This window comes from Sinohyriopsis cumingii, chromosome 2, assembly GCF_028554795.1.
Source record: "Sinohyriopsis cumingii isolate HCF-2022 chromosome 2, ASM2855479v2, whole genome shotgun sequence".
NCBI classification, from domain to species: Eukaryota; Metazoa; Mollusca; class Bivalvia; order Unionida; family Unionidae; genus Sinohyriopsis; species Sinohyriopsis cumingii.
In genome coordinates, this window is record NC_142962.1 from 108178268 (window position 1) to 108196962 (window position 18695).

General features: G+C 35.9%; 1 protein-coding gene across 1 annotated transcript; it reads left to right on the forward strand.

The window, feature by feature from the left end:
* Positions 1–5846: 5846 nt before the first annotated feature.
* On the forward strand, positions 5847–14637 carry LOC149805588 (countin-1-like). Its single transcript, XM_089950224.1, has 7 exons — positions 5847–5985; positions 10090–10276; positions 11356–11491; positions 12089–12201; positions 13426–13521; positions 13905–14045; positions 14488–14637. Exons 1-7 carry the CDS (start codon positions 5980–5982, stop codon positions 14571–14573), a joined length of 765 nt encoding a protein of 254 aa, XP_089806350.1. The 5' UTR covers positions 5847–5979; the 3' UTR covers positions 14574–14637.
* Positions 14638–18695: the final 4058 nt, after the last annotated feature.

Consider the following 18695-nt stretch of genomic DNA (forward strand, 5'->3'; position numbering starts at 1 on the left):
GGAACTTTTGGATGGTAATATATTGTGGCAAGTTTAAACGGGATTTCAACTATAGCACGCCGTACATTCATATATTATCATTTCAGTCAACATCCCGTCTAATACGATCAACATCAAAAGGCGTCCTTTGAAAACAAAGAGAACGTGTGGTGAGATCTATGTTGATTTTTTGCTGTCCTAAAGCACCAACGCTCATCATGTTTGCAAGATTTTATGCCAAACAACTAACTTCAGACAAAATTCCTTCAATTATTAAAAATTTGCTTGTTTAAGATAGCATTTAATTACTTGTTCCACAGTACTATGTTATTTTTTGTGAGATTTTTGTCAACTCTTGCACATAACCTTGAACGAATCATCTAAATATATGTCTTCCAAGCATTTGTATTAAATAAGTCGTAATCCTAAAGACACTGTCAGTGGCCTGGTGCGATCAAAAGCAAATGTTATGATAGAAAATGATACAAACTCGCAGTAAGGAAGATAGTGCCATAGGTTGTTTGAATATCTTCACCTCACTTGCAACATTGAAGGGAATGACCCAAAAAATGTTATTCCTAGATATAAAAATTTCAAATGCAATGTCAGATTACGAAGTTACTGAGAATATTTAGACATCTTGCTTCTAAAATCGTCTCTTATACTTGATGGAGGCGAGAATGATTTTGGACATAATGGATGAAACCTGCGTTTTACAAAAACCTCACAGCAACAAGATATCGGAACGTTTGGTTCAGCTGATTCTGACTAATATTGACCTTCGCCTCAGAAACAAAATGTTGGTCGGAGTAAGTGCTAATAAACGGGTCTGACCCACACAAAAAAGGTACAGTGTGGCGCCAGTGAATTACAGCACAAGCAAATATGATAAATGAGGCGGGTGACGACAAAGTGTGGCCTCAATGTATTGCGACCATCACTAATGTGTTGGTTACGAACATTGCCATTACTCCTTCCAGAGTTGGCTTTAAACACTGACGCACGGTCTCATCTTTTATATTTTTGTTTTAAATATACTGGAACATTACATTCCGACAAATTTGCCACTTTCTCCCCAACTCTCATAATTAACCTCAGCGTTGTGAAGATGAAATCGAGATCCAGTCTAATGTCATTTATGTGTGCCTCTCGATTTATGTAATTCACGGCTTCAGTCAGTCTCAGTGTAACGCCTTTAGAGTCCAGTTTGATTTAGTCGCCATTTGAACCTTTTAGCTTGTACATAAAATTCCTTCCCTTGACAACTTAGATACGTAGAAGGAACGTCTGTCTTGCAGATTTTATATTTTGTTTCCTATGACATGATTTTTATGGTTTGAAGAGCTGGAGCGGAGCATTAAACACCGGGGAGCACCCACGTTTTACGATTTTATATCCCCTATGTATTGATAACTTTCTTTTCTGCCCTGATAGTTTCCACATAAGAGGTTTGCCCTGATAGTTTCCACATGAGAGGTTAATCTCGATTAAGCTATAGGTGATTTTCAGGAATAGGACAAATTGCCTGAAGCTGACCCTTCGTTGAAATCCCATTACCTTTTTTTATACGTTTCACGCAAGAATTTTCTAACGTGCATTTTCTGGTACATATGTGGGGAATCATAAGTTTTGAAAATTAGTTTTAATCAAGGGTCTTGCGCAAGCCATTTTCTTATCTGTACGGACTCATTTCATGAGTGTTTTGAGTATTAGACGATATGCTCGAGTGGGATACCAAGTATATAAGAATATAAGAGCAGTATAGAAAACTTATGTTCTGGGTCACTTGACCTTTGATCCCCTAGCCCTTAATTTTCATCCTAACCTCTGATCTTCACCCAATGACACTGACCCCCAAAACTAGTTGTAACAACAACATCATAGGCCATTGACTTTCAAAATGTCACGACTTCTGTGTCACTTGACCTGTAACCTAGGTCGTGGACCACATAACCTCTTGCATTAACTCTAAGCCGCTGACTTAAATAAAAATCAAATTTATAACTTAAGCGAACAACATTATGACTTCAAAAAGTCTACTTTAGAACAAGCGGAATTAGATGCTTTTCTGGGATTTTATGTTTTGGGTCCGGATGACCAGTTTTTTTTTACCATTAACTGCATCTCGATAACATTGAAGCACATTCATTTTAAATAGATAAGGGAGCAAAGCGAATTGAACGGCATGACAGCTTTCAAAGTAGAAAATTATTGACTGTAAATACTAATTAAGGTATTTGTAAATTAAATAACTTTAACGTAACTTGGATATGAATTGATGGTACTGAAGTAACCTTAAGAAAACTTTATATTGTTGCAAAACTTTATATAGTTGCAAAATGAAATGGAGGGTGAAGAGCGAAACGAACATGTTTTTGGAACGGAAAAGTGAAGACACTGTAATGGTTCATAAATCACAATAGAAGGTAACTTCGCGCAGTATATTTTTAAACCAATAATAAATGGGAAGCGGAACAAACATACCATATATACTCGCTTATAAGAGCAGTCCAACAGACCCAGAGCTGTCGTCGCATAGTTTGCTGGCAGGTCTGGGTCTTGCTGTTTGTAAGGAGTAATCAGTAGAACAAACATGGACCCTGATCTGCAGGCGCATTAGTAACAGATGTGACAAGATCAGGATCTTTGCGGTTCTTATTGTAATTTCGTCGTCGGAATTTAGTTGCCGTCAGTGGACAATCAAAAATTCATCGCACGACCTCTCTCCTGTATTGACATAACCTAAGAGGCATTAAAGCAAGACCCAGTCCGTGTGCTCAATATCAAACTTTGTATGACGATCTCAGCTCATGAAATAAGAGCAATCTCTCCTTAGTATTGCCTTCTCTGTCATGGTTCTATCCATGATATCGTGATGGCCGTTGATTGACATGCACGGTCAACCTTCACGAGTTTTTATCTACGAGACCTGGCTCCACAGCGACACATAGGGATCTGATATTGATAAATAGATCGTAGTTTTAATCTGACTTTGATCAGACTGACTTTTCTGGCAAACCTTGACCGTATCACAGGCATGGCAATGTGAACAATAATATTCGTTGAAGAACCAAAACGACATGATTCCAGAGATTAATTCGTATGTCTCTGTGTTTGGAGGAGATTTTGCTCTCATATAATATATGATTTGCAACAGTGATATGCGTGAGCGCCTGTATTGTAGAAGGAAAAAAAAAAAACAATAAACAACTAGAACACACACACATACACACACGAAAGGCAACATTGGTGCAGTGGGATCAGTTCTAAAATACATGTTTATTCCTTTTTAGTAACAGACATGACAAATAAGGCGTGGACAGATTGGTGCATCCAAACCGATCGAGTTCTGCTGAAACTAATGTCGAGTCCGCGACGTGAGAAGCCATGTCCTATTTGTAATATGACTTAAAGCGGCAGGGAACAATTTCGTGAACTGACCGCAGGCAAATTTCTTAACTTAATACTGTGGTGTGACTTTTTTTAGCTAGTATTGTGTAATAATTAAAGATATTGATATATTTGTGAATTTGGTCTTTCCGACATGTGTTGTTCTTGAAATTGGTGTGAGGCATGTACACCTCATGTAGTCACTGCGCGGTATGTAGCTAGGGAAATATCAACAGTCGGCTAGAAAGCAGAGCTAGCCACTTATAGCAGTAGACACGTTGGTTCAAGGCAAGCAGACTATCTCAAGAACTGCCTGGATGCCAACTATTGTGTATTGCATCAAACTATTAAGTTCACAATGTTTTTCGAAATTATCACTTTGGGAAAGGGCTTGTGTTTGCACTGTGAGCATCACGAGTTCTCAAAAACGGCCTTCGGACACGAAAAACGCATGTCCAAATTTGGGGGTGGGGGAATAAACTTTTTATGCTATGAATTTCTACTGACTTTTCAGGTCAAGTGAATGATATTCTTATGTTGTGCTTTATTATACTTATTCAAAAATATGGACCTTTTCTGACCTCGCTCATGTCTGTGGTTATATCAAATTCTTTGTGATGTAGAAATCATTTCAAGTTAAACGCTATGTTTGGTTTAAATGCGAGCTTCAATCTCTTTATCTTTCACTAGTTAGTTAACTATCTAGATCGGTGTTCATCAGTAATTTTTGTATACATTATTATCACAATGCCGTGGGTTGAACGTATGTATATTTGTATCTTATTTACCCAACCTATGTATATGTAAATATATTTGCATGGATGTAAGAAGGAAAGTGTCTGCTTCATGCCTTTCAGATAAGATTTGGTCCCATTTCAGCCCGATATGTATCGTGTACAACCTATCCCCTAAGACCAATCATGACCGACACAATTTCTAGCTTTTAAACTGTGCTGTCCTATCCCCTAAGACCAATCATGACCGACACAATTTCTAGCATTTAAACTGTGCTGTATACGAAGGGATTATCAAGTAGGGGTGTCTTTTATTTACCGTATACTAATAGGCGTATATCATATATGTGTCGTCTTTTTTAATGAATGACCTTTTATAAATCTTACATGAGAAGATAAAATACCTTTAAGCAGTTGGCTATAACACAGGAATGCCACAATAATTCATAACTATATTTCAAATTTAATATAACGCTGGTGTATCAATGGCCACTGGTGTAAGTTTCACGCAGAAAATCATTAACGAAAAAGCTAATTAGAGTTTTCATTAAGTAGTTTGTTCTGATGAGTCCGCTTTGCAATTCCTCGTGAAAATTGTTATTTTTTTGTAACAATTCACAGTGTTTATGAGGTGTGCTCACATGAATTGTTGTGCTTTTCCATTGTTCTATTCCATAATTTATATACGCCCACCATAATCGTATTATGTTTCAACGTTATCCGTCTGTTTGTTACCAATATTGTTCCCGCACAAAAATAGAGTCTACAGTTAGCACACTTGCATTTTGGGCTATGAAGAATCCTTTCGACTTCGGTGTCAAATGCTCAAAAGTCAAGGTCACTTTACCTGAAAGAAGAAACGTGACTGCCGCACAATAACTCGATTTCTCCACCAAACTTTATTGATGGCTTATATTTTGGGAAAAGGACGAACCATATCGATTTAGGGTCAAAAAGTTAAACGTCAGTATTACTATAACTGAATGACAAAAACAAATGGTTTCTTGACAACAACTTGGCTTCTCCCATCATTTTACGGCTACGAAACTCTGTGGGCGGCTTATACTTGGGGCAAGGAAGAAGTCGATCAGTGATGGAGGGGAATTTTTTTTAAAGCATCATGGACACTGACTGAATTAACAAAAGTGGTTTTTGCTTTTACAAAATTTAAATTATCTACAAAGAGGACTTCTAAACACAGGGCGGGTGTATAATGTGCTGTTAATGATACTTTTGTTTTAATGCAAATTTGCTTTTCTTTTCTTTTTCTTTCTATTAAGCCATCTAGCAATCTGTCTCCTTAACTATCTCTCTCTCTCTGACTGCATCAGTTCAAAAGACTAAATTTACATTGGCCTATAGATACAGATCAGAAAATCGACTTTAGATTTTTTATGAAATAAAAAACCTTTGTAAATCCAGCATCCCAACCTCACGCCTCGATTACCGGGTTCATTGAAGAGATTTCAGTCCTACTGTCTGTCTCTATATGTATATACTGTACTTTTGCCCAACCCAAAAGTCTTCACCTATTTACCATATGTAAGTATCGTTTTGTGATTTCGAGAATCGTGTCTTCGCAATTTGGGGTGGGTGTGAATGGAGAGGAGACATGCTACTTAATGTACCTTGTATACACCCCCCCCCCCGCGCTTTAGACAACCGTTAGAAAATCGGAATGTTTCACAGTGCCTATGAACTCTTGTCCTAATTTTGTACTCTGACCTTGAATTTTATCTGTCAATATAAAAATCTACACACCTTATCAATTCTAAGTCTCCAGCTAGCGACCAATCTTATAGAAACGGCTGTCGTATAAATACGCCAATCTCTTCTTGATAGTTAGGCGGCCGGAATCATTTGGATATTGGCAACAATGAAGGTATGGTTCTTGAAGTGGTCTTTTCTGTTCTTATTGTTACGAAATATATTCCTCATAATCAAAACGAATTGTTAATGTGTATTTTGGTAGTTCAACAACGATATAATCATTAAGAATTACGACGTGTCGAAGTTTTAAAAAAAGAATACCATAATTTTACAGTCGTTCGCTTTCTTTCACAGTCCCAGCTAAAGATTTGATTTCTTTCACAACGTTAGCTCTATATTTTTTTTATTTTCAGAAAAATAAAGTTTTTTCGCGAACGAACACTGCTATTAAGAAGGATAAATGAATATTATAAAATGAGAGAAAAAAATGAAGGTCTTTCCATTGTAAAGAACTTTGGATTTGTATCACCCATTGATAGTCTTTCTTGCTAATTGCTAGCCCGTGTAAACGAATGTGATGCTTTTTAAAAATCTTGTCATAACGTGGTATGTAACTTTTTTTTAATATAGTTATTTTGCCATGTATAGAGTCGGTTTGATTGTTTGTTTATTTTCATGTTAACTGTATTCACATATCATGATGCTTTCTTTTTGCACGTTGCTGAAGTTAGATTATTTTGCTGAATTACTAGTGAACAAAATGTACTCCATCAGTGTTGCTGTTAAAATTTTAATTTAAATTTTCCTTCTTTCAAATAAAAATTTACAAATTCCATCCAATTATAAAGTTTGAGTTTCTTCTTTAAAAATATACACGTACATTAGTTTTCTTTTGGATCCCCTGTGGCTGGTATACCTATATACATCGTACTAAATAAACGCACAATATTGGAAGAACCTGTTCGAAAATTATTAATTTCTTTCCGTTTAGCACAATAAGTCGTACACAAAGTTTTCACCATTTCTCAAAAATAGACTGATCCAATATGCCAGTATACATTGGGATGCTGCTGGTCAAGATTCGCCATTTCTCAAAAATAGACTGATCCAATATGCCAGTATACATTGGGATGCTGCTGGTCAAGATTCGCCATTTCTCAAAAATAGACTGATCCAATATGCCAGTATACATTGGGATGCTGCTGGTCAAGATTAACAGGAAGTGTGCTGTGTTGCAGATTCATGTTACGTGATTAACATTAGCCAAACCGCTCACTTGTAATGAAAATGTGTACGATATTGTTTGCTTGGAGATGCAGAATCTTGGATTCAAAATTCGAAATATTTGAGGGGAAAAATTAATTTTTAATCAAATGTAATCAGTGTTTTGCTTTTATTTAGTCAAATGTGCAGGATCTTAAATATAATTTAAAAAAATGAAAATAAGAAAACAGTTTGTGTTGGAAAACCAAATTTAGGAGAAGATGGGTATTCGGGTGCTATGACCATCCTAAATAACGATGCCGAATGTTTGAAATCTCGCTCCTACAAAGTAGCATCAATGCAAGTAATATCGAAAGAGAACAAACAAAACATGAAATTTTATCGAAAAGGTAGATAACTCTGTCAAAAATGGAGTTGACGAGACACATGGGTCTATGAACAACGTTCAAATCAATTGCATCAGAATATGTTGCATAGTTCTTGCAGCACACCATATTTAGATACGAAGCTATTTTAACAAAGCCTATAACTCTGTCCAGAAAGGTACAGACGAAGCAAAACCCATAAGACACATATATAGACCCAATAGAGAATGTTCTTAAGAAAATCAGTTATGATTACTAGGGACATTTTTCACCAAACTGACACGGGTAAAAAGTGATTTTTTTCTCTATTATTCTTCACAGTTTTTGCATCAGAATACGTTGAATAGTTCTTGAGCAACGTTACAAGCAACATCGCATATGAAGATATGAATTTTAGTGTCAAGCGCCATAACTCAATCCAAAATTGATTTGACAATCGCATATGAAGATATGAATTTTAGTGTCAAGCGCCATAACTCAATCCAAAATTGATTTGACAAGACAAAAATCATAAAAGACACATATAGGTCTACGAATCAATGTGCATACAACACTGCATCAGAATATGCTGAACGTTTCTTGAGCTATGACGGATACAAGCAACGTCCTATGTAAAAATGTGAAATTAATTAGCAAGAGCCATGACTCTAAAAATGGAGTTGAAACCCCAAAAATGGCACATGTAAGTATGTGAAAAGACGTACACAGCAAATTGGTTAAGAATACCTTGAATGGTTCCTTATCTAAACTGCTTAACTCCGTAAAAAATTGGACATGGAATGACATAACCTCTAAAAGGCACGCGTAACTAACATATGCAGTTCGTGTGCTAAATAACATTCAGTTTTGTGTGAAGGGGTGCAAGGCTTGATGGCAACAAGAAGCGTGAAAGCAAAGATGGATTGAAAAGGTGATTACCCACAACTCGATGACTGGACCCAATATCTGAATTCGTAGTTAGATGGAACTGTTATTTACAATAATATTCCAATATATATATATATATATATATATATATATATATATATATATATATATATATATATATATATATATATATATATATATATATATATATTTAATTTTAGAAAAAGGTGTGTGTATGTGATTAGGATTTTTAACATAGCTTTAACAATTTTTCAGTCGTATTGCTACGATGTCTGCAGTGTGGCAGTTTATAGTGATGTCTAGCACTGGGGCATCATGCCGCAGACATGTAGCATGATGTCCCACCCAGTTACATTATCCTCACACCAGGCCGACCAGCCCTAACACTAACCTCATAATACTGAGCGTCTAGCGTGGGAGCTGTTAGTACCATTTTTGTAAGTCTTTGGTAAGACACGGCAGGGGTTCGAACCTACGACCTCCCGCCTCCGGAGCGGTCTTAGCAAAAGGTAGAATAATTTAACTGCAGTGGTCAAATGCATTTTGTTATAAGTATACAACATCATATCTGTTTTAGTTAGGGTGGGACTAAAAACAAAACAAACATGTATTGATTTTAAAAATGAAAGGCTTTTATCTCAAATTCACTGTGCACAAGAAGGAAACCAATAAGACTATTTCCATTCGGAAACCTTAGTATCTCAAAACAGAAGCACCCACAACCTCACGCCTTAAAATACAAGTTTATCTCACACTGGGTCGAGCCCGAGAAAGGAGAATTTTATTTCCAAGAAAGGCAACTTACCCAAGTAACTACAAACATGCAGTGGAAGCCCATCCGCCACGTGTATACAGTATACTGTGTAGAGCACGACGGGGAAACTCCGATTTTCGTATCAGTTAATCTGGCGCTCAAGTTGTATTATTTCCTTTCATTATGTTCGAACTTTTGTCGAGCATTTTATGAATAGTTAGCTTTACATTGTTTTGCTTTTCTTTAAATCGGTAAAAAGGTCGTACTCACTTCACGAATAAGACCCAGCCTCATCAAGAAAGTGCATTTATGGACAGAGAGACTATTTCTTGTGCGATGTCCATAATCTCATCACAATTCACTTTTATCAACACCATTTGTATTTCTTTCATTGATATTCGTCATTTTTAGAGTCAAATTATTTTGTCTAGTGTAGACAACTTCATTACTAAAACATGTAAACAACGTCTGAAAATAAAATGACATCTTTTGATGACGTTTCTTCACTTCCTTTAGTTGTTGTTGTGGGCTTAACGCCATTGTTCAGCACATGATAGGCTGTACATGGTAACCATTATATTTCTGGAGGAAGAGCCTGGGAAACCCCGGAAAGAACCACCGACACACGGGAAGCTACATGCAAGCTTTCTCACATACCCACGTTGGCCAAGCCCAATACTCGAACCAATGTGAACAGAATTGAGAGTGATCTGTAAAGGCGAGAACCTTAGACCACTCAGCCACCCGGTGCCGTCCTCACTACCTTTAGCTGTATCAACGTAAACAAATAAAAGTGGAATACTAAAGAAGCACAAACAAGGAGGTGGAGAGGAAAATTAAATAATAAACGAGGCATTCCACCATAATACCCTATTGAAAAGAACTTCGTCCAGTCTTGATTGAAGTTTGTCATTTGAGACTTTTCTTAGATTCCTTCTGACATTCTGACATAATGACATACTGTATATACAGTCTTCCAAATACGTATGTCAAAGAAAACTAAACTTAAATCAGCATACACTTTAAACGTTTGGAATGTTTTCAGGTACTCGCTGCTGTGACGTGTATTCTGTTGGTGACGCACACATTAGCCATTCATCTTCAGCTGACACGTGGACAGAAGAGTTTCTTAAAGATTGTGGCTAACGAGTTGGACAAGCCCCTAGACCTATGTCCAATCTGCATCCAATTCACTGACCAGACCATCGATGTCCTTCTCAACATCATCCTCAGTGAGAATTATACCCTTCATTTACTTTATTTTTGCCTCCCTTAACTGACCTGTGAGCAGCGCAGAAGACTCACTTTTCGGCGTTAACAGATCTTAACTTAAAATGTTGTTACTGTCGTGGAAAGTCACGTGAGATATTTTATATAGTATAGTTCGCTGGTCAGTAGTGTTCTGCGTATCCCTTGTTTTAAAATAACTTAGTTTATTACATGACGTAATACACCAATCTCATAATTTCCGATAATGTACTTATGTAAAATGTAAATTCATGTAAGGCAAAATACATGTGTTTGAGATATCCGATTTCACGTCATTGATTTTACTTCACTAATGCATTGTTTTTAATGAGCGCAGTCAGTGATTTCTGTTATGTGATGCAGAGAGTCTTACATTTGTTTTCATTTCAATAAATTTATCAAACTTGTTTAATAAGTTAAATCGAATGTGTGACAAGGGAGCGAAAATGCAGCAATTATCCACTTCATTTCATAACAAATAGGCCTGAAACAAGCACGCATGAAAGATCATCTCAATACAGGTTGAACCCATCCTGACATAATCATTAGTATCGTCACCAGCTCTCTGAGAAATCAAACTCTACAGGTTTAATTATAGAAATGTTTCTTGCAGCTTCGGCGACATGTGAAAATTCGAAATACATCAAGATAAACAAGGATAACATCATTTCTTGACCATGGTCCTGATCTCATTTCGAGGAAGTATTTTAGAAATCCCAACTGTTTCAGACTGGATGGTATTCAAACGTTTTGCAGCAATAGTTTGTGCATTATTAGACAAGAGTGAACCAAAATATTTACATTTGGAAGTATATTTCCAATTAAGTTCAACCTTTATTATCTCTGGAGGCACCCGCCATTTAAAATATCTAAAAGATCTTGCAGGACGGTAAGATATTTTGACAAATTCGAATTGTTCATATTGCATATTAAATCCAATTAATTTGCCTTCCATATTAATTCAAGAATCTCCATTACTGTCTGATTAAATAGTGTGCGCATCTCATTGATAAGTTTGAGAGAGAGATCGAAATCACTAATCACTATTCACTCAATTCGTCAGATTCTGGCGTTATTGGAACATGTGAAATCCTGTGTACCGCTCTAGAGCAGAAGACCGGAAGTAAGGCAATCGGGGCAGTCTGTAACATCCTCTGTGACATTGTGGGCATAGATGAGTTTATCAAGTTGATTGACAAGTAAGCAAGTCAACTTCATCCAAACAACTTCTGAAATAAAGCGTCATGCACATCCTCAACACTCCAAAGAGTGTTACATTTGCTAATTGGGGAATTGTCGTATAATCACGGACTGTAACGAATTTACTTGACATTCTACATCTTACTATCTAGTATTGTCAAGTGCCGTCTGAATCATTTGGCGTCTTTAAAACTTGGCATCAGTTTATTATTAAGTCATTGAAAAATGTGTCATTTATTATACAATATGAACATAGCAAGCATTCCATTTTCTGCCTCCTTCTCTTCTTCAAATTCTAACAGGAACGCTTCTTATTGTTCTCACATCCATCTCTAAACATTGAAGAAGGGGTATCAGTTTAAATGAGACAATTATACGTTTTCTGGAAATATGAACAATCTCTTTGGAAGAGTATGGGAAGAAATGGATATCTCCAATAAATTCGTTACCTTTTATATCAAGGAAATAGATACTTATATAGCTTCTCAGAATTCTGGCCTTTCATGTTTGAGTACTGTTAATAACCAAATATCGTCAAACCAAGTTAAAACCGGTATTCTGTAAGAGTTTTTACTTACCTCGTTCTTGATACGTAGGGCGGATTTGGATCCAATCTACTTCTGTGAATTGCTCAAGACCTGTCCAGTCAACGACAACGGTGATGCCCACATCACTTTGTTTAATGTCGTACCCAAGTCCGGGCCACAAGGTAAGGAAATATTTCTAATTTGTATATTATGTAATATATTATATTTTATATTATTATTTTAATTATATAGCAATAATATCCAATATATATAATATAATTTGTTTGCAAAAAGAGACCAAATAGAAGAAAGAAATTGGACCGCAGGCAAGTGGAATTTTCTGACATGGCCAATATGACAATCTATGTCAGGTTTCTTATTTTAAAGACTTATTTTGCCCTATTGTTATTTAATGCCTGTCCCCATTGTTTTGTTCTGGGACGAGTCTACTGAGCTTATTGTAGATGCGTAGCTTTTAATTTGTAAAGAGCAGTCACAGAGAACGAAGCATGTTAATGACTGAAGATTTGTCATGCGCACTTTAATGTTGTCTCGTAAATACAGTTCAAAGCTGTTATGTTTTCTTTTTCTTTTGCCTCTTTAATTAAAAGGAAAATAATTTAAAATTTCTTTTCAAATCAACATTTATTTCTCAATTCAACATTTAGAATAGTTTTTACTATCAATTGTGCTTATTGTGGTTAGCGGTCAAAATATGCTTTGTTTTACTGAGACCCCGGGTAGTTGAGTGGTCTAAGGCGCATACATTTGCGGATCTTCCACACATCTCACCTCTGTACGCAAGAGTTCGAGTCTCGGCTTGACTAACATAGGTATGTGAGAAAGCTTGCCAGTAGCCTCCCGTGATTCTTCATGGCTTCATGTCATCTTTCCGGGTTCTTCCTGTACCAAATACACCACCATGCATAGCCTATCAGGTGCTGAAACATGGTGTTAACCCAACCCCCCCACAAAACACAACTCTTAACAATTTTATTCCCCTTCATGCGCCTTTTACGTGAATATTTCTTAAAATTTACAAATTTAGATAGAAGAATAATATTCGAGAATCATAGTACAGTATAAACTTGTATCATATACTGCCCTGATTCAGATAAAATCTGTTATTCTAACTGGTTGGTTAAATTACCGTGACGGATAAGAATTCTACGTTCCCCGTGAAATATATTGAGTCAGTAACACATGGCATAAATAATGGCAATAATCAGTTAAACTATTACTTTCATGGACAATTTTTGCCACATAAATATTTTTAAAAAAGCTATCAACTTGTGTTCCAAAAATAGCATTTTTTCTGCACGGTGTCTGTGTGAGTATCAATTTGGGTTTCTCTGTTTGCGATAAAATGTTTGAAATCGTCGAACAAAGTAAACTCCATTTTGCAGGTGTGTTCAACATCGGTTTGACCTACGAGAGCAAGAATGGCACAGGAACTGGCGAAATTGTTATTGACATTGTGACGGTTGACAAAATCCCAGTCAGTAAGTCAATCTTCTCTGTAAGTAAAATTGTTTTGTATATTGAATATAGAATGAAAAGGTAAACAACATAAAGGGAAAGCAGATTCACGTAACTCTGCGTTTATAAAATACATACAGAGGATCGTCGTTGTTATCAGTTCATCAGATTCCATACTTTTATACACAACAACCACCTCATTTGGACAGCAAAATTTTTCCCATTACTGGACAAATTTTACTATCTATGAAAGAAAACAAGTTGAAAATAACTCGCATTGCTTTATTTTTTATTCATTTAAACGAACGCACGACTTCTTTCAATAAGAACGACATAACAGCTTTTAGTGGAAGAGTTCTACTATAACAACATTTTACTACATCCTAAATGCTTTTTTCATAATCAGGTACCGCTTTCCTGAATGAACTGAAACCTAAAGGAATTTACAATGTGCCAGTCGAACTGAAAGCTCAGCCTGACCCAGACTGTGATCCAACCCAAGGTCCTTGCGAGCAATGGCTTCCAGGACAGTACACAGTCAAAGTTGGTGGGTACCATCCTAAACGTGGAGTCGTTTCTAATCTGTACATCCTGTATGTGGTCTCCACAGAATTACCACAAAATTCTCATCAATACTGACCATTTTTGCATGCTTTAGCAATCAGAATTAATTAGACATATTTGTGATTTCTATTATGATTTTCTTTTCTTCAGTATTTGGCAAGACTAACAATGTCAAAGGTCAATGTTGTCCATGAAATTACCCCCTAAAATGCACTGTCTTTGTTACAGTTCTTTGGTGACATGGACAGGCATACTCGCAATTAGGCGATAACCTCTCATTCGATAAAACCTTTTCTGTCACCAGATTTCGCGATTAAACATGCCTTCTCTAGAACTGTTATATAATTTTCACTCATTTGCATTCAAGAGGTCAATATGCACATTTATAAAATTAAATACTTATTTAATTAATTGTTCTTTTACAGCCGTCTGCAACGGTGAATGCGGTAGCAAACATCCACACAGTCAAATATATGATGAAAAATCCACTACATTCACCATCACAGAGTAATAATAGGTTTTGGAATGCGTTTATTAGACTTGTTTGTATACGATAATAAAATTCCATCCTGTTGTTTGTTTGTATGTTTCTTTTATTTAGAAAACAAGTTGTGTGATTTCACAAGCTTGCAATACGTTCTATTCTTTTAACCACGTGCCATATCTATAAATGGGGGTCTTAGTGTTACCCATGTCCCTTACGAATTTTGTTTCCGCTCAGTAACCTTGGAAAACTTAGCGAAATGAAAACAAATTTAGTTTGAGGATATCAATGAAGCCGATCTAGGTCAAGTTCGATTTTCACAATTTTCCGACAAAACTTTAGGGAATTATGGCTCATATTTTACTTTAAACACCGCATGTACTGTGAGTGTGGGTGGGTGGTGGAAGCATTGATCTCATATGGACCCCAATATTTATTTTACTTTTATAACATAAAGCTGACATCAAGGGCGGACACTTATTACAGAATTTAGATCTTGTGCATATTAATTTCGACTTAATCGTATCCTGAAAATAAATTATGAAATAATATAAGAAATATGCCTGCAACAAAGAGCTTTCGAAAACTATTTTCACACTGCCATGCTCCTCCATGATACTTGAGAACTAAGTCCATGATCATAATTCTTTTTTTAATGTTATGGCGCCAGCTCAAATATATACACACCTACTTCGCAATACAATTAGTTAATTTATGTAGTCAGCTTAGATTCATTGCTCTGGTCTAACTTAAATGGAGTCATTACTGAGGTCTCCACCCGTAGTGGCTCAGTAAATAAGGCATCGCACTGTTAATCGGGGCGGCATGGGTCTAAATCTTATACCAGATCAGACTGGATCGACAAAAGAATTTCTCATCATTTTTCTTACGGGCAAGAGTTTCATATCCCTTGCTTATTCGGTTTAGGAGTATACACGTGGAAATGCATATCGGATTACTTTTTATTAAAAGTTTAAAAAAAATTGATTAACTTTGTAGCAATTCGTTAGATATACACAATGCCATAAAAAAGTATAAACAAGTGATAACATTGAAAAGTATAAAATTATTGAGGCGCCTTAATATGGCAATAACATTTTAAAGTGTTTAGTGGCTTTGGTTTGTTCAGTGTTTTTTTTATATATATTTTTTTATATTATTATTTTTGTTGTTGCTGGACAATGGGAAGAAAGTGTCTTGCTGAAGAAAGCTGGTTTGGTTGGGCTAAACCCCCTTTACGGCATTTGGTCTAAAACAACATAATACATATAAATCATTCACAAGAGTCACATGTCGGCGACGTTAACACATGATGTTTAAAAAGGAAAATGTTAAAAATTCCAGTGGAAAATATATAGATGCTATGCTTGAGTTAGTTATTGCATTGACACGAAATGCTTTCGTCAGTTTGTTCCATATACTTGATCTTATTGCGGATAGCTTGTCCGTGAAGCACTTCTTCAAAGGGTCATTGTTCTCTACAGATCTTTCAGACCTTGACTCCTGAATGTATGAACGATTTAGTTTCAATAAACCTTACTGCAAAGATTAACACAGCCTGATTGTTAGAGGGAAATATGTCAGGTAGATATTAGCTAGTTATGACTGGACAATAGCAAGATATGCAAACAAATTGATAGAAAATGATTCCGCAATCTGGCACATGGTTTTGAAAATTCGAGCAACCATACAGTTTGGCCGATTTCAACTTTTCAGGTCATCTCGAGAAGGATGCTTTATCTACATTCGGATCTAATCTCTTCCAGAGGAGTGTCCTTATTGCACATGGCGATAGTATATTGTAAATGTACATGTTCAAAAGGTAAAACGGTATGAGGTTGCTCTGACCTCTAAATAGAAAGTATATGTTGCTCAAATTGGCTGTGTGAGTAACTTTGATGTACACACTAGAAAATAGTTGTAATTAGAGTTGAAACCGAATACAAAATTATCCTATATGAATATTTGGTGAATATAAATACATAGAATTCGAACAATAGTCAAGGATTCTACATAACTATCAAATCCATCCCGTTTTCTAGTTATGTTGAAGCAGTATTGAAAAGACACCATGAACTGGGTCATCTAATTTAAGTACTCCTCTAGAGGACAGTTACGAGGTCTTTCTTAATTTAGTGGGTTCTTTTTTTTGGGGGGGGGGATTCAGACTAAAAATAATGTGAACGTGGGAGTTATTTTCCCACTTTATCTTGAAACTGGGCATGACAGTTACGTTTCTTGAGTGCTACATATGGACGGTACAGAAGGGCAGTATTACAAGATTACTTGTTCTGGTACATACAGACAATTATCGGTGGGTGGGGTGATTTGTTTAAAATTAAATCACACAGACGTGTGACCTATTTAGTTAGTCAACTTTAGATACGTTGATTGCTAAGTAAAGACTTTACTGACTTGGAGATGATGACCCTGTTCTATACAGTGTTCTATTTTAACATGCCATATTACGTCATCATTTCATGCGTGCACTGAATAAAAACGTTGTATTGTACTCAGCGTGACTATGCAGAATGTTGATATTCTGATTAATTTGTAAGTGGGAGTTTTGATTAATTTGCAAGTGGGAGTTTTGATTAATTTGTAAGTGGCAGTTTTGATTAATTTGCAAGTGGGAATTTTGATTAATTTGTAAGTGGCAGTTTTGACTAATTTGTAAGAGGGAGTTTTGATTAATTTGTAACTGGCAGTTTTGACTAATTTGTAAGTGGGAATTTTGATTAATTTGTAACTGGCAGTTTTGACTAATTTGTAAGTGGGAGTTTTGATTAATTTGTAAGTGGCAGTTTTGATTAATTTGCAAGTGGGAGTTTTGATTAATTTGCAAGTGGGAGTTTTGATTAATTTGTAAGTGGGAGTTTTGATTAATTTGTAAGTGGGAGGTTTGATTAATTTGTAAGTGGGAGTTTTGATTAATTTGTAAGTGGGAGGTTTGATTAATTTGCAAGTGGGAGTCTTGATTAATTTGTAAGTGGGAGTTTTGATTAATTTGCAAGTGGGAGTTCCAGCTATGTGATTTAATACGTCTCAAGATCTTCCTTTATACTGGCGTCAAACCAGTTCTCGTAAGTGCCATTTCTCATGATCTCTGAAAACATATTTTTAAATGAACTTAATTATGCGTATTCTAAGACTTGAGTGTCCTTCAAAACAAGTTTGAAAACTATTAATCTGCATCAGCTTGTATATACATTTATTTAAAATGCAGAATTACTGAATTCACCTTGCATATACTCTGCGGTTGAAAGAACACACAAATTGGGGGAAATAATAGAATACTTATCGTACTATATGTACATGTCTTGGATGGCTCAATAAAGGTTCTACACGTAAGAATGAAATTAGTGACACAGTATATGTTGCAAATGCGTTTATTTTGTGAATAACCCAAACTGAATGTTATTTCGAGTTCCACCACAACGTAAAAATTTGAACAACAACTGATTTTCGTTGCAAAGTCAGTTCTATACCTTGACGCGACTATCATCACTAAAATAAAGTACACAAAGTAAATGGATAACAACAACTTATTCAAATGAATATATTACAGTGCCGTAAAAGTGGACGACAAAACTGTAGGCGGTGACATTTTTTATGTAAGCTCGTTTTAGCAACGGCCTGACCGGCAATCTATTTTAAATGGAACGACTTGTTATGAATAAAGAAGTAACTAATTTAAGAAATAAAAATATTCTGAAAAATGACAGTGAAAATTTAAATAAAGGCTGTATTCTTGAAGAGAAATGGTAGGACGCCAGTGTACTAATTCCATGATGTATTATTTAGATTTTGAAATGTTTGCTTCTGTTACAAAAGTCTGTCAAACTCGCCAAGGATGCAAATGAATATTTCAACGCCGATTTTCTATTTCGAATGTATTCAATAAAAAGTATTCTGATCTGAATATTCAGTTATTCGTTTCAGCCATAGATATGGTATTATAATGAAAGACTTAAGTAACACGAGAAGTAAAATGAAGTTTTGACCTCTAGCCAAGACAGTCTGGAGTGTACATGTGTATGTATGTTGGTCAAGAATAGCGTCCAGTGTTATGGCATAACACAATATAAATCAGGGGTGCACAACCCCCGGCCCGCGAACGTGTTCTGTCCGGCCTTCAGGCCAAATTAA

Excerpts from the sequence above, each read along its gene's own strand:
- LOC149805588 (XM_089950224.1), top strand. Across the intron at positions 10,277-11,355 it reads CCTTCTCAACATCATCCTCA|ATTCTGGCGTTATTGGAACA; the intron begins GTGAGAATTATA and ends TCAATTCGTCAG. Across the intron at positions 13,522-13,904 it reads GGTTGACAAAATCCCAGTCA|GTACCGCTTTCCTGAATGAA; the intron begins GTAAGTCAATCT and ends TTTCATAATCAG.